Source organism: Leucoraja erinacea, chromosome 2 (assembly GCF_028641065.1).
Source record: "Leucoraja erinacea ecotype New England chromosome 2, Leri_hhj_1, whole genome shotgun sequence".
In the NCBI taxonomy this organism is placed as follows: Eukaryota; Metazoa; Chordata; class Chondrichthyes; order Rajiformes; family Rajidae; genus Leucoraja; species Leucoraja erinaceus.
The window spans coordinates 82,867,329-82,893,072 of record NC_073378.1 but is presented as its reverse complement, the minus strand read 5'-3'; the positions used below and the strand labels follow the sequence as shown (position 1 = coordinate 82,893,072).

Here is a 25,744-nt window from a genome sequence, read left to right as displayed (position 1 = left end):
GAGCTTAAGCTAAAATATTTTTTGTATGATCTTGAGAAGTTATTTTAAATTGCGTCATTCCGACGGTGTTTCGGCCTTCTCCGCTAAACGCCCCCTTATCTCAAACACCTTCCGTCAAACAGGCACGCGATATTTACAAACACTTTTAAAAAGCATGTTGAACGGCATGTTGAATTTGGGAGCGCAGCGTTGTGTTTAGACAGTGTTGTGTTTAGACAGCGTTGTGTTTAGACAGTGTTGTGTTTAGACAGACGTTTATATTTCCGACTGTTTTCCAGACACAAAACCCTATTTTCCGTTGGCGACTCGGCGTCACGTGACGTGACGGGAGGGCGACCATTTTGTGGCTGAGACCAGAGAAGGTTCTGGAAGACGGAGGCGGCATCAGCTGAGGCCTGGGCTCGGCGTTAGATTCAGGCACAACTTCCAGCTTCATTTAAAAACGCTTGCATTACAATATAGCTATTTTGGAAACCATTATTCGAACGGGATGGAGGTAAGGGATAGGGGAAATAGATTTCCGGGCGGTATTGTTTTTGTATTTTTATAGAGGCGGAGGACGAAAGAAAAACACACATATGGCGCTGATAACGGCAGCAGATTGAAGACCATGTCGGTCTTCGTACCGGACGAGTGAGTGGCACGACGTAATAAAACCTCTCGAAGCCGTTGCTCACGGTACAGCTGATTAATTTAAGGGTCTATTTTTTATCACCACACCCCCCCCCCCTTTCTCCCCTTCCCCCTCCACATCTCTCCCCTTCCCCCTCCACATTCCCCCCTTCCCCCTCCACATCTCCCCCCCTCCCCCTCCACATTCTCTCCCCCTTCCCCCTCCACATCTCTCCCCTTCCCCCTCCACATCCCCCCCTTCCCCCCCCCCCTTCCCCTTCCCCCTCCACATCTCCCCCTTCCCCCTCCACATCTCTCCCCTTCCCCTCCACATCTCTCCCCCCTCCCCCTCCACATCTCCCCCCCCTCCCCCCACATCTCCCCCTTCCCCCCTCCACATCCTCCCCTTCCCCCTCCACATCTCTCCCCTTCCCCCTCCACATCTCCCCCCTTCCCCCTCCACATCTCCCCCCTCCCCCCTCCCCCCTCCCCCCTCCCCCCTTCCCCCTCCACATCTCCCCCCTTCCCCCTCCACATCTCTCCCCTTCCCCCTCCACATCTCCCCCCTTCCCCCTCCACATCTCTCCCCTTCCCCCTCCACATCTCTCCCCCCCCCCTCCACCCTCTCTCCCTCTCCCCTTCCCCCTCCACATCTCTCCCCTTCCCCCTCCACATCTCTCCCCTTCCCCCTCCACATCTCTCCCTTTTCCCCTCCACATCTCCCCCCTTCCCCCTCCACATCTCTCCCCTTCCCCCTCCACATCTTCTCCCCTTCCCCCTCCACATTCTCCCCTTCCTCCCCCTCCCCATCATCTCCCCCTTCCCCTCCACATCTCCCCCCCCTTCCCCCCTCCACATCTCCCCCTTCCCCCTCCACATCTCTCCCCTTCCCTCTCCTCATCTCTCCCCTTCCCCCTCCACATCTCCCCCCTCCACATCTCCCCCCTCCCCCCCCCTCCACATCTCCCCCCTTCCCCTCCACATCTCCCCCCTTCCCCCTCCCACATCTCTCCCCTTCCCCCTCCACACCTCTCCCCCTCCCCCTCCTCATCTCTCCCCTTCCCTCTCCTCATTTCTCCCCTTTCCCCATGTTTCCGAGTAAAGAACACATTCAACACTAGGGAAATAAATGAGAGTATTTGAAGGGAACGGGTAAAAGCTAGGGTAAAAGCTTTATATGGGTTGTCCATTCTCCAGCACTTTTGGAATATTACAAGTACTTATTAGTTAAATATACTTCGAGGAGCCATCACGTATGTACAGGAGAAGGCGGCCAGTTCATGGCACATTTCCACAAGCAGTAATGTAAGGTGGACACAAAATGCTGGAGTAACTCAGCGGGACAGGCAGCATCTCAGGAGAGAAGGAATGAGTGACGTTTCGGGTCTCTTCAGCAGAAATGTAATATTTCCCTTATCTCTATTTTTTTTGTGGTAGATACTGGCCATTTCTTTCATTATAACCTTAAAACCAAAACATTGTACTGAATCACAGAATAATGATTTGACTAATCTGACGATGTATTTGTGCACATCACACTTCAAAATAGGTGGGCTGCATGTGAGATTCAAAAGAATCTCAATGTTGTCTACATTTCAAATAAGACATAATTACCCTGGTTCTACCCATTCTGTCAATCATGTTTATGCAAATAAAGGTGTCTGCGTCTTTGTTCATTTCAGACATTTGATGAACTGAACTTTATTTATAGAGCACTTTAAAAACAACCACTGTTGCAACAAAGTGCTGTACATGACTAATCATAAAAATAAAACAAAACAATAAAAACATTAAAAGACAGTAAAAACAATAAAAAACAATAGAAACACTAAAACAGGAGCAAAGTCTCATGCAGGGTCGAAAGCCAAGGAATAGAAAAGGGTTTTAAGACTAGCTTTGAAAATGGACAGTGAAGGGGCCTGTCTAATGTGCAAAGGTAGAGTGTTCCATAAAGTCGGAGCAGCAACAGAGAAGGCTCTATCCACTCTGAGCTTCTGCTTAGACCTCGGTACCTCCATGATCAGCTGACCTAAGGCACCGAGCAGGAGCGTAGAATATGTTGTGATGCTAAGAGCATATTCAGACCAAAACTCACTTCCAAGGGGACCAATCAACACACTTTGTTTACAATTGATGTCTGCCAGTGGACAAGTAGAGTTAATGGACGGAATTTGAGTATAGGCCTAGATGGTTCTTAGCGTGAGAAAAGTAATGGGTTTGTACTAATGCCATGCTTGGATTGGAGGTCTTGAAATGGCAAAGACAAGGAATTTTGAAGATAATGAGATTTTACATTTTTGTCCCCTGATTGGTTTGACATTAATGTTATTAAATTAACACAGTAACAGTTGACAGGGATTGCCATGACAGTTTGAAATAAGATCTTATCTATAGAAATTGAGAAATGGCATTGGAATAATCAACTTTTGTGGTAAAAGACCTGCTGGCTCTGTCCTGCCTCCTCTTTCAGCTTTCTTCATAGGTGAAAAATGAGGTAAGGTTACAGATGGTAATATTGCTGGGGTCAACTTTGCTCTCCATTAAGTAGTGGTAGATCCAAATGTAAGCTTTAGAGAGTGCAAATGGAAATAGTCAATGTAGTGTGAGATTATAGCATCAGATCAATTTTAGAAGAATTTCAGCTTATGTACACAACACTGGACCAGCAGTAGGGCAGCTGGGTGTAGAACAGTATTTGAGGTACGTAGAGCAGAGTATTGTTCTATATGGATGTGGGTGCTTTTTTTACATGTCCACATTTTAAATTTAGTCAGTCTTGGTAAAATCTCTTGAAGCTTTTGGCTTTAAAAATATTAATCATGGGTAGAAACAAGAAACTGCAGATGCTGGTTTACAAAATAAGACACAGTTTTGTTGCATTGTCTTTCTGCTGACTGGATAGCATACAACAAAAGCTTTTTGCTGTCCCTCGACACGTGACATTAAACTAAACCGAAATTGAGCATCTCAGGAGAAATCTCGAACGTTGACATTTCGGTTGGGCCCTTCTTCAGGCTGATTGTAAGTGTGGAGGAGGGGGGGGGGGCTGAAAGAGGAGAACAAAGCCAGTAAGTAGGCCTATTACCTGCCAGGCTTTATCCTGCCCCTCTCAGCTTCCCCCGCCCCTGTGAAGAAGGGACCCAGCCAGAAAAATCACCTATCCATGTTCTCCTGTGATGCTGCTTAACCCACTGAGCTGCTGTGGACTGTCTTCTTCAGTCAGCAGCCTGGTCCTATTTTTAAAATAATTAATTTTCTCACTACTGAGGTGTTTTTTGTTTTACCAGGCTAAGATACAAAATGCTCTTTAAAGACCTCCCATAACCCTCTGCAATATACCTTTGCACATGGACCTGATGCTGGAGTATCCTCTTAATTTTGTAGCAGGACTACTGGTTAAATTATTTAACCTATTGAATCTCTCCCCAGAACAGGGATAAAGAGCAGTATCGCAAGCTGTTCATCGGCGGTCTCAGTTTTAATACAACAGAAGAAAACTTAAAAGGCCACTTTGAACAATGGGGAAAGCTGACAGACTGTGTGGTAAGTTCTGAAATTTTAAATATAGCTGTTTACCAGGTGAGATTTTCAAATAGACTTGCTGTAATTTTAGAAACATAGAAATTAGGTGCAGGAGTAGGCCATTTGGCCTTTCGAGCCTGCACCGCCATTCAATATGATCATGGCTGATCATCCAACTCAGTATCCCGTACCTGCCTTCTCTCCATACCCTCTGATCCCCTTAGCCGCAAGGGCCACATCTAACTCCCTCTTAAATATAGCCAATAATAATAATAATAAATTTTATTTGCGGGCGCCTTTCAAAGTCTCAAGGACACCTTACAGAAAATTAACAAGAGAGGAAAAAACATATAGTCGGAGTAAAATAAATAATAAGGACATCACAATCACAAATTAAAGACAGAATTCGCTCCAAAGACAAAAAATCAAAAACACAATGTGAAGAGAGAGCAGCGGCAGCTAAAGCGCGCCAGTGTCCGCTCTCCCTTCCGACAGCCATCTTGGACACAAACTAACATATTCACATTACACACAGAAAATCATCCCCCCACAATGGCTACCACTGTGGGGGAAGGCACAATGTCCAGTCCCCATCCCCAGTTCTCCCAAAGTCAGGCCTATTGAGGCCTCCGCTATTGCCTCTATGGAGGCCCGGTGTTCCTGGCCGTTCTGGCCGGGTGCTGTTGCCCCGGCGTCGGGAGAGTCCTTTCAGCGGCTGGGCCACCTGGAACGGCTGCTTCCTAACTGGGGACCGCGGCTTCCGAAGCCGACAAGGCTGCGCCAGTTTGGAGCTCCCAGGCTCCCGATGTTAAAGTCGGCGCCGCCCGCTCCGCAGACCCGCAGCCCGGTGTTGAACTCGGCGGTCACAGCTCACCGGAGCTCCAGCGCGGCGCGCAGCGATCCAGGCAAGGCATTGCCCGCTCCACGATAGCGCTCCAGCGCTGTGCCGCCACCGAAGCCGAGGTGCTGGGCGGTCCCCGCCAGGAAACGGCGCTCCACGCCCGCTGGTAGGCCACGAGGACGGGTCGACGGGGCAGCCCGGAGAAAAAGCTGCCTCACCGACCAAATAGGGACCTAGAAATATTATTACCCCCTACCCCACACATTAAAAAGACTATCTCTCCCACAAACAGGACACAGAACTAACTAAAACTGCAAAAAAAAGTGAACTGGCCTCAACTATCCTCTGGCAGAGAGTTCCAGAGATTCACCACTCTGTGAATTTTTTTTTTTCTCATCTCGTTTTTAAAGGATTTCCCCCTTATCCTTAAGCTGTGACCCCTTGTCCTGGACTTCCCCAACATCGGGAACAATCTTCCTGCATCTAGCCTGTCCAACCCCTTAAGAATTTTGTACGTTTCTATAAGATCCCCTCTCAATCTCCTAAATTCTAGAGAGTATAAACCAAGTCTATCCAGTCTTTCTTCATAAGACAGTCCTGATCCCAGGAATCAGTCTGGTGAACCTTCTCTGCACTCCCTCTATGGCAATAATGTCCTTCCTCAGATTTGGAGACCAAAACTGTACGCAATACTCCAGGTGTGGCCTCACCAAGACCCTGTACAAATGCAGTAGAACCTCCCTGCTCCTATACTCAAATCCTTTTGCTATGAAAGCAATGATTTTAAATCATTGACCTTCAAGTGGCTTATAGCCCCCTGTAATCTCTTTAAATAAAAAATAAATTAACACATGACTTTGAACTTATTTTAATTGTACAACATTATCAGAATAGTTAAACATTAAATCATATCTTAATTTTTTTTAGCATTCAGAAGAGGAATGCCAGTCATTTTTTAAAAATTCTTGAAATCTGGTAATTTACTAAGATTTCAACGTGTCTTCATAAAATTTACATTTAGAATAGATTTGAATTTTGGCATTCAAGGGCTCAGCTAACTAGCATAAGCCTTCACATAAATAGTTCCAATGTACTAATGCGAGAGGGCAGCTGTTAATTATGCTTTTTTTCAGATTTATGTTTATTCAGATTCAAGTTTGTGGACTTAGAAGTCACTTTCTTTGCAGGTCATGAGGGATCCTCTAAACAAAAGATCAAGAGGGTTTGGATTTGTGACATTTTCAGCTGCTGAAGAAGTTGATGATGCAATGGCTGCAAGACCTCATAAAATTGATGGTCGTGTGGTGGAGCCTAAACGTGCAGTGGCAAGAGAGGTAAGTTTTCAATGTGGGGTTTTCCACAAATAAAGATAATGAACTAAATTAATGAATAACCTCAAGTTTATGAAGGAACTGCAGATGATGGAAAATCGAAGGTAGACGTTTTGAGTTGAAACCCTTCTTTAGACTGATGTGAGGGGGGCGGGAAAAAGAAAGGAAAGGGTGGAGCCAGTGGGCTGAGTGAGAGCTGAGAAGGGTGGAGAAAGTTCAAGTGAGTTTATTGTCATGTGTCCCTGTATAGGACAATGAAATTCTTGCTTTGCTTCAGCACACAGAACATAGTAGGCATTTACTACAAAACAGATAAGTGTATCCATATACCATAATATAAATATATACACACATGAATAAATAAACTGATGAAGTGCAAATAACAGAAAATGGGTTATTAATAATCAGAGTTTTGTCCGAGCCAGGTTTAATAGCCTGATGGCTGTGGGGAAGTAGCTATTCCTGAACCTGGTTGTTGCAGTCTTCAGGCTCCTGTACCTTCTACCTGAAGGTAGCAGGGAGATGAGTGTGTGGCCAGGATGATGTGGGTCTTTGATGATACTGCCAGCCTTTTTGAGGCAGCGACTGATAAATCCCCTCGATGGAAGGAAGGTCTGAGCCGATGATGGACTGGGCAGTGTTTACTACTTTTTGTAGTCTTCCTCTCCAGGGCGCTCAAATTGACGAACCAAGCCACGATGCAACCAGTCAACATGCTCTCTACTGTGCACCTGTAGAAGTTAGAGTCCTCCTTGACAAACTGACTCTCCGTAATTTTCTCAGGAAGCAGAGGCGCTGATGAGCTTTTTTGATAATTGTATTAGTGTTCTCGGACCAGGAGAGATCTTCAGAGATGTGCACGCCCAGGAATTTGAAGCTCTTGACCCTTTCAACCATCGACCCGTTGATATAGATGGGGCTGTGGATCCCCCTCCTACTCCTTCCAAAGTCCACAATCAGTTCCTTGGTTTTGCTGGTGTTGAGGGCAGCTTACTGCGTGGCACCATGTGGACAGTTGCTCGATCTCTCTTCTGTACTCTGACTCATCCCCATCAGTGATACATCCCACACCAGTGGTGTCGTCAGCGAACTTGATGATGGAGTTCGCACTGTGACTGGCTACGCAGTCATGAGTATAGAGTGAGTACAGCAGAGGGCTGAGCATGCAGCCTTGAGGTGCTCCCGTGCTTATTGTTATTGAGGCTGACACATTTCCACCAATACGAACAGACTGTGGTCTGTGAATGTGGAAGTTGAGGATCTAATTGCAGAGGGATGCGCAGAGACCCAGTTCTGTAAGTTTGGTAACCAGCTTGGAGGGGATGATTGTGTTAAATGCCGAGCTGTAATCGATGAATAACAGCCTGACATATGAGTTTTTGTTGTCCAAGTGGTCCAGAGCGGAGTGGAGGGCCAGCGAGATCGCATCCACCGTTGATCTGTTGTGGCGGTAAGCGAACTGCAGTGGGTCCAGGTTTTTGTCGAGGTAGGAGTTGATTTGCTCCATGATCAACCTCTCAAAGCACTTCACCACCACTGGTCGATAGTCATTGAGGCACGTCACCTTACTCTTCTTGGGCACTGGTATAATTGATGCCCTCTTAAAGCAGGTGGGGACCTCAGAAGTGAGAGGTTGAAAATGTCCGTAAAAACTCCAGCCAGTTGGTCCGCACAGGTTTTTAGAACGCGACCGGGTATACTATCAGGTCCAGGTGTTTTTTCGGGGGTTCACCCCTCTGAAGGATTTCCTGACGTCGGCCTCTGTGACTGAGACTGAAATACCATCACAGCGAATGGGGGCACTGGAAGGCACATCAGTATTCTCCCTATCAAAGCGTGCGTAAAACGCATTGAAAGTAGGGACTACCTGAAATTAGAGAAGTCAGTGTTCATACAGCTGGGGTGTAAACTGCCCAAGTGAAATATGAGGTGCTGCTCCTCCAATTTACAGTGGTTCTCACTCTGGCCATGGAGGAGGCCCAGGACAGAAAGGTCGGATTCGGAATGGGAGGGGGAGTTGAAGTGCTGAGCCACTGGAAGATCGAGTTGGTTATTGCGAACCGAGCGGAGGTGTTCGGCGAAGCGATCGCCAAGCCTACACTTGGTCTCACTGATGTAGAGCAACGGATGCAATAGATGAGGTTGGAGGAGGTACAGGCGAACCTCTGCCGCACCTGGAAAGACTGCTTGGGTCCTTGAATGGAGTCAAGGGGGGGGGGTGTAAAGCAATGGATGGAGTTTACCTCCCCCCTTGACTCCATTCAAGGACCCAACTTTGTTTCCAATTTGTTAGCTTGTCTTATTCGATGTGTTCTAACCTTTCGGACCAGCCTGTGAAGCAAAATCGTGTAGAAGGCCTTTTTAATGTCCACATCTATGACCTCATCCTCTCCCCACCCTTATCCATCCTCTTGTCATAATTTCAAGAAAAACAATCCAATTTGGTATGCATTGATTACCCATGCGCAAGTGCGGGGAATTTATAAAATGTACATATTTCTTCCATTCTAAGATTGAATTATTAATTCACTGTCACATATTTGGTTCTTTCATAAACATTGTTGGGCAGATATCAATGACAACTGGCTGGTCATGACTAATTTTGGTAGCAATTTGAATTGCAGCATTAATTGAGACGAGGTGTCGATGGTGTGCTGTTCTCAGTTATAATTCTGCATTTGTACTATTCAAAGTTGCATGGTATGTAGTTATATATTTATCCTGGGTTATATTGTTAATTATGTTGAATTTTCTAACTGGCGTAGCCTATGACTTCCCATGTTAACGATATATTCGTTTTATTTTTATTATGTTTTATTTTAGACTTTTTTAGTTGACATCCTATTTCTTTATTTGGCCAACATTACACTTTGGGAACCAAATGTTCATGATTGCAAAACTTCCAGAGATGGTGTTTCGATTTTTTGAAACCTTTTTTCTGGTGGTATTTTTTAAACGTTCCTTTAGCCACTGCCATTGTCTGAGGCCTGATTGCCACTGGGTCTGCTCTGCTTCTCAGGGGAATTAAGTAAAAGCATCTAATGCTGACAAGCATATATGTTTTGGGGATTAGCACTTGATTGTGTGCTGACAACGGGTTGTATGGAGCACAATCCAACTCATTATTTAGTTATTTAGTGATTAAAATATTAAAATATACTTTTTTCTAGGAATCTGGGAAACCAGGTGCTCACTTAACTGTGAAGAAATTATTTGTTGGTGGAATAAAAGATGACACTGATGAACATCACCTCAGAGCGTATTTTAAGAACTATGGGAAAATAGAATCCATTGATGTAATAACCGACCGACAAAGTGGGAAAAAAAGAGGATTTGCATTTGTATCATTTGATGACCATGATCCGGTGGACAAAGTAGTCCGTAAGCGACTTTAACAGAATTGCTTTATTCATTACATAATTCTTTATTTTTCTCTTTTCCCCTCCACTCCTCTTTCTTTCCCCACCCCATGTTTTCTGGCTTCTAGGATTCTGGGGGGGAAAAATCTAGCGTAGGAACTACCTCTGCTTCACGCATTACAGATTACAGATAGTTTCCTTTGTAATGCTCATTTTCATTATTGATTGAAATTGTTATTGGTACTATGGGTAGCACAGTGGTAGCGATGCTGCCTCTCACTTTCAACTGAATTGTATACAATCATGCTATGTAGAGAACATGCAGCCCCTGAACAGATAGTGCTATCTGTTCGGCATTTTCATTTTCTCAGCAGGGCTTTAATACCCCTAGGTATTCTGGATTACTCCTAAATTTTAAAACTTAGTTAATGTGTTAATTGGCCACTTTAAATTGCCCCTAGTGTATAGGTGATTGGTGGGAATATGGGAGGAATGGGTTACAGGAAAAGCTGACAGAAGTGGATTTGCTTGGAGAGCCAGCATGAGCATTGGCCTGAAATGGTTTACTGTGTCATAAGAAAAGATGGTGTGATATGGGATTTATATGGTGAAATTTGGCCAAATCAAGTATTTCCTGTTCCACAGTGGAGAATTGCATTTGTACTTACATTTTGTAAAATGTTTTTTTTAAATCTCCCTCCGTGTGTTGAAAGTACTTTGATACAAAACTAGAGTCAGTTGAGGTAAACAAGGGCAGTTAATTAAGTGATTCATGAGGATGTTAACGAAATAAACCTGAAGTGCGTACAAGAAGCTGTTGAGCAAGAGAAAGTGGGAATATATAACTTTGTACACTGAATTGCAGGGAAGGCGAGGTTATGAAGACATTTAGACAAAATAAACAAATATTGAATTTGAGGACTAGTAGGTGAAATATAACAAACTGGGCTCTGTATGGCTACTTCAAATTGGGATAACTGCACATCATCAGTTCTATCCAGGATGCATAGAAGAAATCTATAAATGTCAGTATTCTAAAAGGCTTCTAGTTAACAATTCCACAATATCTGCTCCAGGTATTGTAAAATCAACGCTTCAAATTTAAAAATCTTTTGACCATTGTAAAGATTCTTGGTAATACTTTGCATACTCTTGTAAATTTTTCTTCCAGTTCAAAAGTATCATTATGTTAATGGCCACAATGCAGAAGTGAGAAAAGCGCTGTCTCGTCAGGAAATAATGGAGGCACAAAGTACCCGAATGGGACGAGGAGGTATGTTATCCAAACTGGTAGACAACATTTATTACGGGGTAATATTTTACAGATTTTCATGGGGGGGGGGGGGGTGATTATGTATGAAATTGCAAAAGACACATCTCACAGATGATAATATATGGGGAGTTGCAGATCAGTTGGGTCGATGGTGGCAACTATTTCAGGAAGTTTTATCGGTGCACTTGGAAGGATTATGGATATGGGTTTACATTGGATGGTTTACATTACAACGGTTGAAGGGGGTCCCAGCTTCTCAATCTAAATTAGTGATTTGGATGAGGAGAATTAAGTATATTGTATTTAAATGTTAGACCTAAATGGAAGCCTGATATGTGAGGGAATTGCAGATTTGCTTCAAGAGCATGTTGTGTGCATTTTGAATACAAAATGCAAAATACTTTAATTTTGGGAGATTGCAAGCCATTGTTGATCAGAGGGACCCGAGTGTCTTGATACAGGACAAATGCACATAAGCACACAGAGCCCGAGTGGTCAGAAAGCTAAATGATAGGTTGGCCTTCTTTGCAAGATGTGAGTGAAAGGGTGAAGATGCTAACGGGGGCATTCTTAGGCTATGTATGTATCTGCTCTCCTATTTTGGAGAGAGATTTGCTAGATTAAATTTAGAGTGCGGTTATCCTATTATGTTAGAGAGTAAACGGACTGGCCTTGAGAGTTTAGAGTAATTTGTATGTTAGATCAGCTTTTAAGAGGTGTTTATATCATGGTTTTTCCTGATTTTACAATGTGCTTAATCATTCAGAAGAGATGAGAAATGTCTGCATAGGAATATTTGGAATTCTCAGAGGTGCACTGTGACAGTTGAGTTGCTGAATACATTATTCAGATTTTTGGATATTAGGGTTGTTAGATTTGGGGTAAATGTAAAGATGTCGCTGAAGCATGACATTGGTAGTTAAACCTATCAAATGACAGAGTGCATGAGCTAATGGCTGTTACCTGTATTCTGCATTTTTGTTATCATTTAGTATTTCTTCAATATGTAAATAACAATATTATAAATGACAGGTGGAGGATTTAGAGGAGACTCTCGTGGCAATTTTCCTGTGGGTCGTGGTGGAAACTTTGGAGGTGGACCTCGTAAGCTTTTATGATAGCTTTGCTTATTTAAAGAAAATACTTATTTATTACTTTATGGTGGCTGTCTTTTAAGTTATTTTATTATTGCAGATGGATTTGGAGGTGGTCGTGGTTTTGGTGATGGTCCTGGTTTCAATGGATATGGTGGAGGTGGTAAGTTTGATCGCAGAAGTATTTTTTTAAGATCCACCCTTTCTGAAAGGTGTTGGTATGTAACTGGAGTCTGCTTCCATCAAATACCTACTGATTCTTCAACATTTTACTGCATGCATTTTGATGATGCAAGCAGCAGAGTCTGGTCCTGAGCTTGGTGATATTTCCATTTGTCCTCTTTAATAGCTGTAACGAATAAGCTTGGCTTAGAAATGAAAGCGACAATAGAAAGCACTATTAGGGGCGGGGAGTAGTGGAAATTGACATGAGGGATGAGTAGAAGTAAGCACAGTTGACATTGAAGCACATAGGACTAAAGGAAGAAAGAGTTCTAAAACATGATTTGTGAAAATGAACATTTGTTTTTAAAAAGTTGTTTAAAATAATTAGAAACGGAATTTGTTACTCAGACAACGGGATTTGTTGACTGTTGTCGCTGGTGGTGTGCATCAAAGACTATCGCCATGGCCATATTCTCTTTTTGTTGCTACCGTATGGGAAAAAGATACAGGAGCCTAAGATCTATTATGTCCAAGTTCAAGAATGGCTTCCTCCCAACAACAAATGGATTCTTGAACCAGTCATCACAACCACATCTTAGCCCTACTGAACACTACAGATTTTAAACCACTGTGGCTTTTAGGTTTTTGCACTAAAATGGATCATTTAACTCAATAACATATTTATACTTTTTCTTTGTAAAATTGCAACATGTGAAAACTTCGTTATTCCAGTTCTTATCTGGTATATGTGATAAATAAAGGCACTCTTACCTAGAAAACTGGTTATGATTGTTGAGTCTCTAGCTTTGAAACTTCAGTGATGATACTACACAGAAACCATTGCCAAAATTTAAAGGATAATGGGAAGCAAATTGCTGCATTAACTCGAGGCCGAGTTACGTCAACACCTCACCCCACCCCCTGGTATTTGGCTCTATGACTCCTCCCTGTTCTGTGTTCCTCTCTGAACGAGCAAGTTCTGCAGACCTGGAGGACAGGCGAGATCCTGGGGAGGTGAACAGAGGGAGTGGGGGGACTGCGGGAGAGGGGGGAATGGGGGAGGTGAGGAGGGAGTGTGGGAATAGAGGGAGAGGAGTGGGGGTGATAGAGAGTGGGGAATAGATAGACTGCCCCTCCCTCCCCACTCTTCCCCCTCTCTCCCCTTCCCCTCCCCACTCTTCCCCCTCTCTCCCCTACCCATCTCCCTCCACTCTTTCCCCCTCTCTCCCCTCTCTCCCCGTACCCCTCTCTCCCCCTCACCTACCCTCCACCCCATCCCCTCCCCAGTCCCCCCCTTCCCTTCCCCTCCCCCCCAGTCACTCTCTCTCTCTCTCCTCCCATCTCTCATCCCTCCTACCCCACCGTCCTCCCCTCACCCACCTTCCCTCTCCTCCACCCCCTCTCCCTTGCCCTTCTGTCTGCCCCTTTCTCTCTGTCTCTCCCCATTCTCTCTCTGCTCTTACTCTCTACCCCCCCTCCCTCTCAAGACACGCCTGCGAGTTGGGGGCTATGCGTCACTGGATAGGGCGGTAATGGGGTAAAAGGAGCATATTAAATATAATATCAAGGGGGATCGTTAGCGTGTGTGATGGGGGGGGGGGTAGTTAGTGTGTGATGCCGCATGCTGCCCCCCCCCCCCCCCCCCCTTCCCCTGCAACCACACGTTGGGGGAACAGACTCAACGGGTCTGCACTTGGTCTAGTTTAATTTATTTTTCTCATTTGGAAAGTAATGTATTAGAGCTTAAAGGAATCTTCGGGTTAGGGTTCATATCGGCCAAGTAGATATCGGATGATGGCTGTAAATTTCATGCAACGGGGATTAGCAGATGGATAGGTACATGTAATTGTCTGCCTCTGGTAATGGGCAAAATTAGACCATTAGTTTACAGGGAAATCTGATACATATTGGAGAGCCGCTCCTCTTTGAAAACGAGGTCACATTTACTATTTTGCAATCCACTGATATCCTGAAACTTGTTGACTTTTGAAATCAGTTTCTCATGTTTTGTCCCTTATGGTACTTTTTTTCCAACCTATTTAATAATATTGTTCGGTTTTGAATATTTGCAGTGTCTTCCATCATGACACGTGCAAAATTATTTTGTTTTAAATATCAGATATAGATATCCATTTCATCTATTTTCTATGTTGGCGCTTTAGTTCACCACTGCTGAATCCTGAAAAATTCTCTGTTCATTTGATAGTTTTCACATTTTGTAAAATGTTCTAGTTTTTAAATATTTGCCTTTGTTTGTTGATACAGATTAGAGGAACAATACTTAGTTCAGATCCTTATTTCTCTTCTAGTTTGACATCAAGCCGTTATCTTCCTGATTGAATTTGCAGCTTTTATTTAACTAGTCCATTAAATGTATCTTTATTTTTTTCATATTCTGCTGTTTGATTGGGTTAAATTGTTGCTGATTAGTATAAAATAGCTTCTCCCCTATCTGCTGCTGATCAATTGCCTATTAGCCTATTTTACAGTTACTCTATTGCTTTGTATTGGTTTAGTATTGTCATGTTAGTGCGATTGAGTGAGAATTTTTGTATTCTATCCAAACAAATTGATCATACATGGGTATAACAGGAATGTGCAAATATAAAAGTACCAGAGTGCAGAACATTGTGTTGCAGAGATAGGAAAGATTTGTTTTTAAGTGTAAAGTCTGCAATCGGGTAGGTTGAGAATTTGGATCTACCCCCTTCATTATGAGGGAACCCGTTCAATCTTCTGGGGAAGAAGCAGTTCTGAATCTGATGGTACATCCTTTCAAACTTGTGTATGTTCTGCCCAATGGGAGAAGGAAGGACGCAGATGAAAATGGTCCTTGATTATGTTAGCTGCTTTTCTGAGGCAGCGTGCAGTGTAGATGAATTTGATGGTGGGGAGGCTGATCTGTGTGAATGGACTGGATTACATTCACAATTCTCCAATTTTGTGCTGTCCGGCAGAGTTGATGCCAAACCAAACTGGTGCATCCTGATGGGGTGCTTTTTACAGTCCAACTGTAATAGTCGAGTCAGCTATGCTGATCTTCCTTAGTCTTCTGAGGATTACACTCATTTGAGAATGCTGGTTTTGGAATCTTAAACTTTATTTTGAGTTCTGTGTTGTAATCACTGCTCCCCTGAGGATCCTTAACCGCAAGATAATATCAAGCCCACCTCATGACGTGACCAAATGTAAAATAACCTGTTCCTGGCTGTATTCTGAAATATTGTTCTTAAGAAGCAATCCCTTGTGCAAATTGTTCAAACAGGAATCCCATGCCAGATTCATTAGTCCAATCAATGAGCAGATTAATATCTCCCTTTATTTATGGTGCCTCATGTATAATTTATGTTTCCCTGCTTGTGCTCTAAGCAACTGTGAGCCAATGATTTAAAGGTCTATGGATTGCTTTCTGACTTTTTTTGTTACTTCCAGTCAAATTTTTCCAGGTTTAGTTAAACTTGCTGTTTTTATTTGGGTGGGTCTGTTGGTTATGAGTTGTATCTGCACCTTTCTATGTGAATTTAATTTCCTTTCTTGCTTTCAAGCACAACTTCATTTCTACTTCTTGAGGAAACATTTTTGTTGAACAGCTTAGCTCTTGGGTGGTTGAATCTAGCCTTATTGGGTTAAATTGTGCAGCGAGCCACAATTGCGCAGCTTGCCAAATTCACCCAATTATTTAATCTGTTTTCTATTATTAAGGTGGCAACTATGGCGCTGGATTTGGTGGAGGATTTGGTGGTGGCTATGATGGAGGTGGAAATTATGGTGGTAAGTACTTTGCTACTGCTGTTGAGAAAATATTTTTGGTCCCTGAAGGATGGCATGCAATGTAGTTGCTGTGTTAAGTACCACTGCTTTGCATGTGTGGTAACTTTGTACAGAATTGGAGTAATGGACAAATTGCTTTTGAACTGATCTGTTGAATAATGTCAAGTTTCCAAAATTGTTTTCCTCGTGAGGATCGGAGGGTGTTCAGAAATTGTAGATGGAAAAGCACCATCCCAAACAAATTCAGAATTGAACAACTGTTCCAGATTCAGCCTTTCCTGCCAATCATTTTGAGGTTGTTTTAAAAGATACAAGTAAATATCTTAAATTGGTTCAAGGCAGGAATATGATTTGATCTGAGAAAACTGATGCAACCATTTATGTGCACCAAGTGTGCTCTCCTGAGAAGAACTGCACAATAGTGCTGCCAGCAGAGCTTCTACTTTGCAGCTCCAGCAACATGTGTTTGACCTGGACTCGTATCAATTTCTATGTGGAATTTGCATATTTGCCCTGAAACAGTTTCTATCCACATCCTAAAGATTGCAGGTTGGTATTTTAATTGTTCTCTAAATTGCCCCAAGTGTTTAGATCAGCGGTGAAATAATTAATGTAAATTGATGCTTAAATGTCATGACAATAAAAGTGGGAGTAGGCCTTCTGGCTCCTCAGGCTTGTCCTGGCTCAGGATCTCTTCTGTGCCAGTTTCACAATTCTCAATTCCCTGATCTTTGCAAAATTTTATTTTAAGCCTCCAATGTTCCAGCTTTAATGCCCTTCTGGGTAGAGAATTCCAGGGACTTGCCACCTTCACTAGGAATTCCAGTACACCTGTTTAAATGATCACCCTCTTGTAACTTTGTTCTAAACTTTCATCAGTGCAGACATCTTAAGATCTTGTAAGTTTTAATAAGACCACCCTCTGATTCTATTAAGCTTCAGATAAAACAGTTCTAATTTTAGTTCGTTACTAGACTAATTGTGACCTGTTGCGTCGCTGTCCCCCAACGGAACACCTTCCTCAACGCAATATTCCACCGCTGACCCATAGCCCCCAATTGCGCAGGCGCAGATCATTTGACCATCCTCCAGCACTCCCTCCCCTTCCTCTTCACCCTCCCTCTTCTTTCCCCTCTCCTCCGCTCCCCCAATCCCTCCCTCTCCTTTCCCCTACCCCCAGTCACTCCCTCCCTCTTTTCATAACCTCTCCCCTTCCTACCCCCTCCTATCCCTCTACCCCCCCCCCCCCCCCCCCCCCCCCCCCCCCCCCCCCCCCCCCCCCCCTCCCCCTCTCCTCCCCCCCCCCCCCCCCCCCCCCCTCCCCCCACCCCCCCTCCCCCCCCCCCCCCCACCCCACTATCCCTCCTGACCAATTAATCTTGCCGTGTGGAAAAAAAAAATTGCCATTGGAATATTGTAAATGCTCCAACTTCGCAGGTGTGGCTGAGGACCCGTCGGGTGCCCTTTGCAGCGTCAATAAAGACGTGCACGGGAACTTGCCCCTAACTGCGCATGCGCGGGTGGGGGTGCTGTTTTAAGTTGATTTTTAAAAAATGTAATGACTTCTGAAATATAAAATATACCATCGATCTGAACAAAACTTGTTTCATTTGCAGCACAGCACAATGTGCTACACAAAAAGTAAGGTGGGCCAAAAATCGTAGCGCTATCGTGTACCGTTTTTGTACAAATTGAGAAACAACGCAAAATTGCAGATAACAAGATGGGAGTTTAGTTATATAATAATATTATTATAATATAAACACACACACACACACACACACAGAAATTCAGTGAAAGGAGACCGTTTTGAGAAATTGATCTACTTTTTCACCCAAAACAAGCCTAATGTTTTCTAAATGTAGTGTCTCGGACATGTCAGTAATCCACATCTTCACTGTGGGAACTATTGTCTTTTTCCAAAATTTGAGTATCAGATTTTTCGCAGTTATTAGGCCATAGTCAAGGACACTTTGAAATATCGTTAGCTTAGAACAAGCTTCTGACATGCCTAATGTTATCAGTTTTATATCTGGCTCCAGTTTAATTTAAAGTATTTTAGAGAAGATATCAAATATTCCCCTCCAGAAGTTTTGTATCTTTATACGGGAAGCAAAGGAATGGGTTAAAGTCGCTTCTTGAAGGTAGCATTTATCACAAATAGGGGAGACTGTTGGGAAGATCTTATTCAATTTAGTCTTTGAGTAGTAAAGCCTATGCAGTATTTTAAATTTTATCAGGAAGTGCCTGACATTGAGAGAGCAATAATGTATGTACAGCAGGCTTTCCTCCCAGCTATCCTTTGAAATTAATAAACCCACTCGTCTTCCCATGCTCGCCTATACATCTCAGAAGATGGGGTATGCGCATTTAAAAGAATGTTATAAATGTAAGATGTGAACTTGCTTGTGTCGGCATTTCTATTCAAACAATCGTCTAGTATATCTGGACCAATAAAACGACAATCTTGTGTATATGTTTTTACATAATCTCGGATTTGAAGATATCGAAAGAGATTGCTTGTTCAAATGATATTTCTCTTGTAGTTCTTGAAACGAGAGGAAAATCCCCTTCTCGTAGAGATCTCCCACCGTTTCAATTCCTGAGTTTTTCCATTGCGCAAACGCCTTATCTAAAGTAGACGGTTTAAACGAGGGATTGTTAGCAATTTGTAGAAGGAGAGAGAAATGTCTTAGTTTTACTTCATTTCAACTTGTTTCCAGATACGTAGGGTACTGTGTATTATCGGATTTTGCTCATACGTTGATTTATTCAGATGTGTTGGAGAAAGACGAATTGCGCCTATGTTAAAAGGCAAACAATCTTCCCTCTCCTTTTTTAACCAATTTACCTGTTGACACGTATCATCCATCCAGAAAATTATGTTTTTAATATTAGTTGCCCAGTAGTAGAAAAGGAAATTAGGAAGAGCTAATCCTCCATTTTCTTTAGGTTTACACAAATGTATTTTGTGTATTCTGTGCATTTTGTAGTCCCAAATGAAATTTGTAATAATAGTCAATTTAAAAAAAACAAAATTTTTGGGCAGATATATCGATATTGATTGAAATAAGTATAGGAATTGTGGAAGAAAGATCATCTTTATGGCATTCACTCTACCTATAAGGGAAATAGGGAGCGTTTTCCAGAATTGAATGTGGGTATTTAGTTTAGAGATTAGTGGTGGGAAATTTGTTTGAAATAGAGGTCTATTTTCTAGTCACGTAAGATCCAAGGTATCTAAATTTTTCAGTAACAACTCTGAAGAAATATTTGGAGTTGTGAAGGGTCTTGAGCTTTTATTGGCATAATTTGTGCAGGTGAAAGTGGCAACACCTGCAAATGTGGTGAGAGTATATGGCATGCTTGCTGTCATAGGTCAGGGCACAAATATTAGACATGTTGTTTTGCAACTGGAAAAAAACTGAGATGATACTTGGAGTATTGTGTGCAGTTCTGATCACCATACTACTGGAATAATTATTGCATTGGAGAACCTGCAGGGACAATTTACCAGGATGTTGCTTGGACTGCAGGACTTAAGTTATGGTAAGAGATCAGATAAACTGGGTTTGCTTTCCATTAATGGAGAGGCATGGTTTGATTGCATTGTGCTTCTCTAAATGACTTGCTATTTATTAAATTTATGGAATCTGACATTTTGCCAACTGAAGTAAAAATAACTGGCCTACAATTTCCTTTTTGCCTCCCTTCTCTTGAACAAGTAAAACAGATTTTGTTTTCTAATCCACTGATACTTTATTCGTAAATTTATTAAAAAAAACTTCAATCAATGATGTAATTTCCATCGGGGCCCTGACAACATCTTGCCTTTGGCCTCATTTGTTTTTTTTTTAACATGGTGGAGATTATTACAAGTTTTCTCATTCTTCTTGAGGCAAGCCTGTATGGCATACCTTTTGGCATATTTGCAACAGCATGAAAACTGGTGCAAAATATTGCTATAAATTTTCTGCCGTTTTTTTTAATTCCCATTAATTATTCCGCATTCTCATCCTCCAGGGCACCCAAACTTAACTTGGGTACTCTATTTTGTATATCCATAGAAGCTCTTGTTGATTTTTATATATATTAATTGTCCATTTCATATCTATATTCTCCCCCTTATTAGATTGCATTCACACACAAATAGGGAGTGTTTTCCAGAATTGAATGTGGGTATTTAGTTTAGAGATTAGTGGTGGGAAATTTGTAAATCACACAAATAGCGACTCTGTTAACAATCATTGTTTTGGGGGCAGTTGTTTTGTACTGTGTTTCCACCCTTAATTAAATGGTACTTTTCAGTTTTGCAACTGTTGGGTGTAAGGATAGATAGAACAGTTGAATCTGCAACATATAGTGGAATAGATAATTTTGTTTCTTTTAGGACAAATTTATACATTTTTCATATCTAGAATTAATCATTGTCACTCTTGGTGATTAGAAAATATGAGAAATGTCAAACTTGGATATTGATTTTGCTGATAAGTATTTGCAGTGTTGGTGAACATTTTGGGAGAATTTGCTGAGTAAACAGAAAAGTTTGTGGTTGTGATTTTACAAAGTACATTGAAATCCTTTCACAATAATAGCAAAGGACAATAGAGGAAATGAAAAGGCTTGAACAAAATACTCGTAGTAATCTGCCTTTTTTTTAAACCTTAGGAAATTTTGGTGGTGGTGGTGGTAACTACAATGATTTTGGAAATTACAATCATCAGAATTCTAATTTTGGACCAATGAAAGGTGGAAACTTTGGAGGTAGAAATATGGGTGCACCATATGGAGGTAATTTTTTTTTTTTTTTTTTTTTTTTTTTTTACTATATGGTAGAAAGATGGGCAGTTCATAGAAGTAAATTAAGTTTTGTTCCCTCTTGACTGGGATGAAAAGTATTCTTGGAAATTAGACCCTTCATGATTTTGTTTGCTTTAAATGCCATGGTGGATTAGTTTGATTTTTTTTTCTTTGCCAGTATAATGTGGTGCCCTGCCCAGTAATCACTTGAATTCAGCATACCATGAACATGGTTTGAAGGTTTAGCCCAAATTTATGTTGTGGAGTATTAAATTTTATGTTAGTGAAGTTGCCTCCATTCATTTTTACTGCACTCTTACTCTATAATTTAAAATAAATTGTAAATTAATCAGCATGGAATTCTAGTTGTTATCCCCTCGTGGAATCTGCTACTGTGTCAAGTTCCAGACCCATTCAATTTTCTTTAGCACAAAGGTGTAGGCAGACTCCAGTGAGGCTGTTGTTGCAGGTTGTCAAAAAGTACTATATTTCCGATGAGACACTATCTGTTGCATTGGGAATGCACAGAATCCCATAAGGCTATCTGGTCATATGTGATTATTTGAGACTTTGCTGTCCACAAGTTGTTTTTTCACTGACTACTTTTCGGAGATTCTTTGTACTGTTAAGTCTGTTGGATGTTCCATGTATGAAATGTTTTCTTCCATTCTGCCCTCCAGCTAGCCTAGTGGCATCCTGTTAGTGATCTGATTTGGTGAAAACTTAATTTTACAAGAGTAGCATTATGTATTTTTACCTGTTAGATATATTTTTATCAATATGGAGGAAATAACCTGTGCAAGACCACCTCTGGTGAGGTTAATTAGGACTTTTAAATTTATATGCATCTGAGTTGGCCAAATCAAGTGTTAAATGTCAATTGCTAAAATTCATGTTACATTGATCAGTTATTGAAAAGCAATGTAATCCAGTTGCACTAATCATTGCATGGATATTATCATTTCAGAACTTACTGAGTAAAAACTCGCAGGAAAACCGTAACAATTTGTCTTTGTTCCTTTATAACAATAAAGCAACAATTGGAATGTTCAGCCTGAATATCTGCAATATGCATCATACTTAGATATTTTGCTGAAGTTTCAATTGGATATTTTCTTTGTCTTTGTGCCTTTTAAGTACTATTTTCTTGAAATTTAATTAGAACCACAATCCAACCTTAAATGAAACTATGTTTGAAATTGACCTGCAAAAAAGGAGCATTCTTTGAAAATTCAAACCAATGAATAAATTCCAAAATCACCAGAAAATTTTGTGTTAATTACAATGGATCCATTTTCAAATGCGTCATAATTAAAAATAAATTAAACCTTTTTATGATAATTAACTTTGTTTCTCAGATTTATTTAATTATGAATTGGATTAGAAGTGAGTCACTCTTATTTATATAAACAATGTAATTTACTATTGGAAATATTGCATTGCATTAAAAATCACGTCAATTAAATTTCAGTGGATGATTTAGAGTGCCCACTTCATTTAAAAAAAATATTTGAATGAATAAGACTTGTGTATCAGGAAAAAGTAGCAGATTCTTGCAATTCCTGTACTTCAATTTTAAAAAAAACTATTTCTCAGAAGTCAAAAAGCATGCAGTTAAAAGTTTGGTCTTTGTTTTGATCCTTGTTATCCCTTTTGACAAGTTGCTTTGGTGAAATTTAATGGAGGGAAGCATTACTCTAGAATTAGTTCTTGTAATTGACAGCTATTTAAACTCCTTGATGTAGTGAGCAGTTCTTCATTCGAATACTGGAATGATTATTTCATCCATACTGTTTCTTGGTAGTTCTACTTTGTACCATTTTCATCTTGAGTATTAGTCTGAATTTTTGTCTACAAACATTTCATTTTCATACTGCAGCTTTTTTGTGTAATTGGTGCAGAATGGCCTTTGATGTTTTAAACTAAAGGTTGTCACTCAGAGGTTGACTTGCTTAAAATATCATGGAATTTTTCAATCTTGTGGTTTAGAACTATATTCTTGAGAAATGAATAACCAATTTAAATTTAGTTGTTTTAGTTTATACCCAAGACAGAACATAAAACAGTACAGAAACCGGCTCTGTTGCACAGTTAAACTTTTCTCTTCTGCCTGTGCGTAATCCGTATCCCTCCATTCTCTGTGTGCCTAGCCAAAGGTTTCTTAAATACCACTATCATACCTGCTGCCAACAACCGATAGCACGTTCTAAGCACTCGTCGATTCTGTTTAAAAAAAATCTTGGTTGATACTTAAATTTTGGAAAAATACAACCACACCAACTGTTAAAATGTGGATCAGGAATATGATGGACATAGCACGCCTTGAAGAAATGAGACTCCGACTAATAGATAAATATGACCAATTCTTAAAGAGTTGGTCTCCTTTCATCGACTTTTTGGAATCATGTGATGCAGCGGTGCCGTAAGGATTGCTGATTTCAGTTCATGACGCGGATAGAGCTACATCTCCGAATACAGATTTGAAAAATTCTCTTTTAAGGGGCCTTCTCTTCTATTTCTACTTTCCACTTTCTCTCTTCCTTTTTTTATTTTTTATATACACACTTCACGTTTTTCTACTCTCTACCATCTATTTTTCCACTTTTTCCCCTTTCTATTGTTTTCTTTTTCTTGTTCTGCTTACTTCCTTCTTATAACATAAAACTAGAGGTTGTACATAGAATGGATTACGGTATTACATAGTTGGCACCTAAAATTAGGTGCCACTGTACTGTTTTGTGCTGTATTAACTTCTAATAAAATAAACAAAAACAAAAAAAATAATAAAAATAAAAAAAATCTTGGCCCAAATATCTCCTTTAAACTTTGACCCACTTGTATTGATGCTATGCCTCTTAGTCTTTGACATGTCGGGGAGGGGATGATTGGTGGTTCTGACTGTCTACCCTATCTGTTTATTTTGTTTCTATCGTGTCTCTCAGACGCCGGAGTTCCAGAAAAAATGAACCAAGTTTGTCCAAACTGTCCTTGTAGCTAGTACCGTCTAATCCAGGCAGCATTCGGATAAACATCCTTGGCACTCTCTCCCCATCCTTCCTGTAATGGAGTGACAACTGCACACAGTACTCCAGGTGTGGCCTCATCAATGTCTGATGGAGCTGCATTATGGTTTTCTGACTCTTTTACTCAATGCACTGTCATTGAAGACACGCATACCATTTGCCTCCTTTACCACTGGGCAATTTTGAATTAAGTTGTTACCACTGTGTCTACTTGTGTTGGGAGCTATGAGCTCGGACCCCAAGATCCCTCTGTACATCAATGATGTTAAAGGTCTTGCCATCAACTAATACTTTACTCTTGGATTCCATTTTCACAAAATGCAACATGTCAGACTTGCTTGGCTTAAACTCTGCCATTTATCCTGCCATTTCTGTCGCTGATCTATATTTTTCTACTTTGGCAAGCTTCCTCGCTAATCCTGGTGAACAGTCCATCTATGTTTACGTCCAAGTCATTTATGACAGACAACAGAGGTCCCAGCACAGATCCCTGCAGAACTCTGCTTAAAGAAAACAATGATTCAATTATTGGAATTTCTATTAAAATATTATTTGAAGAGTGAGATGTGTCCAGTCCTTTATTCAATCTTGTGGTTTGGTTTGTATTCAAAAGATGGACTTTAATATCTTGGTTTTGCAAATGGGTAATATTGCTTATTTTCTGAATCTATATTTGGGCGAAGCTCCACTATAGATATGAAGTACTGGAAACGGGAGGTCTGGCTGCATCTAGGAAAGACATGGTTCACTTTTCATACTGAAACCTCTTCCATCAGATTGGTGCCATTTTACTTTAGGAAATTAAACCTAAATTGTACTCATTTAAATTACTGTGGTGTATTTAAAGGACATTGTCATTCTTTAAGATGAGAGGAATTGGAGAATTTTATACTTTCCTGCAAGAGCAGAAGATTGCATGACATTTGAGATGGAATAGTGATCAAAATAACCAGGATTTGTGGTACTATAGTTCATTATTTCCCATGCAAACTGATTGAATTTTGTGATCATTTAAAAAACATTTAATTCTAGGAAACTATGGAGGAGGTGGAGGAGGAGGATATGGTGGCCGTAACAGATACTAATTCAATAACCCATCCAAGGGTAAGTATGTGATCCATTCTTATTACTGAACATTTTACTATAAATAGTACCAGTGGCAACCATTTCAAAGTTACTTTTAACACTTAGATTTGTTAAATATAGAATGCTTCAAGTAATTTAAATATATACACCATGTATTTGTTCCAGTTAGATATGTGCAACTATTCATAATTGTAGCTGGTTGCATGGGGAGAAATAATGTAGCAACAAATTGTTTAAATTAACTTTTATGGAAACATAACATTTGGCATAACGCTTGAAGGGTTTTGTACCATTTCAATATTATATATAGAGTAACCTTGGATTTTTATGATTAACTGCTGCTTACTGTTTACCTCTATTTTATTGTAACAGGCATCACTATATAAATAGGGGAGGATGAGTGCCCAGAGTTTACAGGACAGCTGCAGGTTATTCTCTCAGCAAAATTTTAAGGAAAAATTTATCTCAGCGGAACATAAAAAGGCAGTGAGATGACGGAAGACTCCAGAGCACAGGCAGAGAAAACCATTTTGTCAATGCTTGGGATTGTTTAATTGAGCGGACTCTTGATGTGGAGAAAGGACTGTAAAGATGCCTTGGAGACAGATTTCTAGCTTTTTAAATTTTTCTTTGCTGTAGTGTTTTTGTAGTGTTCTACACAAGTTCTAATGTGGGATTGTTATGAGTTTGAGGGGATTTTTGACATTTAAATATTCTTAGATGCACTGAGAATTTTGAGAGCTATGAACCAGGATCATGGAGTTATAATATTCAGCCTTTCTATGTTAAATATCTGCAGTGTGTAGAGTTTGGAAAATGTTGTATGTCCACAATAACTTTAATAAAATCCCCCCAAAAAAAAGAAAA

General features: G+C 41.0%; 1 protein-coding gene across 10 annotated transcripts; it reads left to right on the top strand.

Moving 5' to 3' along the window:
- The first annotated feature begins 80 nt into the window (after positions 1-80).
- LOC129711724 (heterogeneous nuclear ribonucleoproteins A2/B1-like) lies at positions 81-25,744 on the top strand. Of its 10 annotated transcripts, none has more exons than XM_055659633.1 (11): positions 81-496; positions 4,042-4,155; positions 6,163-6,309; positions 9,477-9,687; positions 10,837-10,938; positions 11,971-12,042; positions 12,133-12,195; positions 15,900-15,968; positions 20,637-20,744; positions 24,858-24,895; positions 25,250-25,744. In XM_055659633.1, the coding sequence occupies exons 1-11, from the start codon at positions 491-493 to the stop codon at positions 25,265-25,267; spliced, it is 948 nt and encodes a 315-aa protein (XP_055515608.1). In that variant the 5' UTR covers positions 81-490; the 3' UTR covers positions 25,268-25,744. The 10 variants fall into 10 exon arrangements, 8 of the variants coding, with proteins under 8 accessions (XP_055515608.1, XP_055515618.1, XP_055515628.1 ...); XR_008725916.1 differs by having other exon boundaries at positions 83-496; positions 12,116-12,195; XR_008725914.1 differs by having other exon boundaries at positions 88-496; positions 12,116-12,195; positions 20,637-20,759; positions 24,824-24,895.

Excerpts from the sequence above, each read along its gene's own strand:
- LOC129711724 (XM_055659607.1), top strand. Across the intron at positions 6,310-9,476 it reads AACGTGCAGTGGCAAGAGAG|GAATCTGGGAAACCAGGTGC; the intron begins GTAAGTTTTCAA and ends ACTTTTTTCTAG. Across the intron at positions 9,688-10,836 it reads TCCGGTGGACAAAGTAGTCC|TTCAAAAGTATCATTATGTT; the intron begins GTAAGCGACTTT and ends TTTTTCTTCCAG.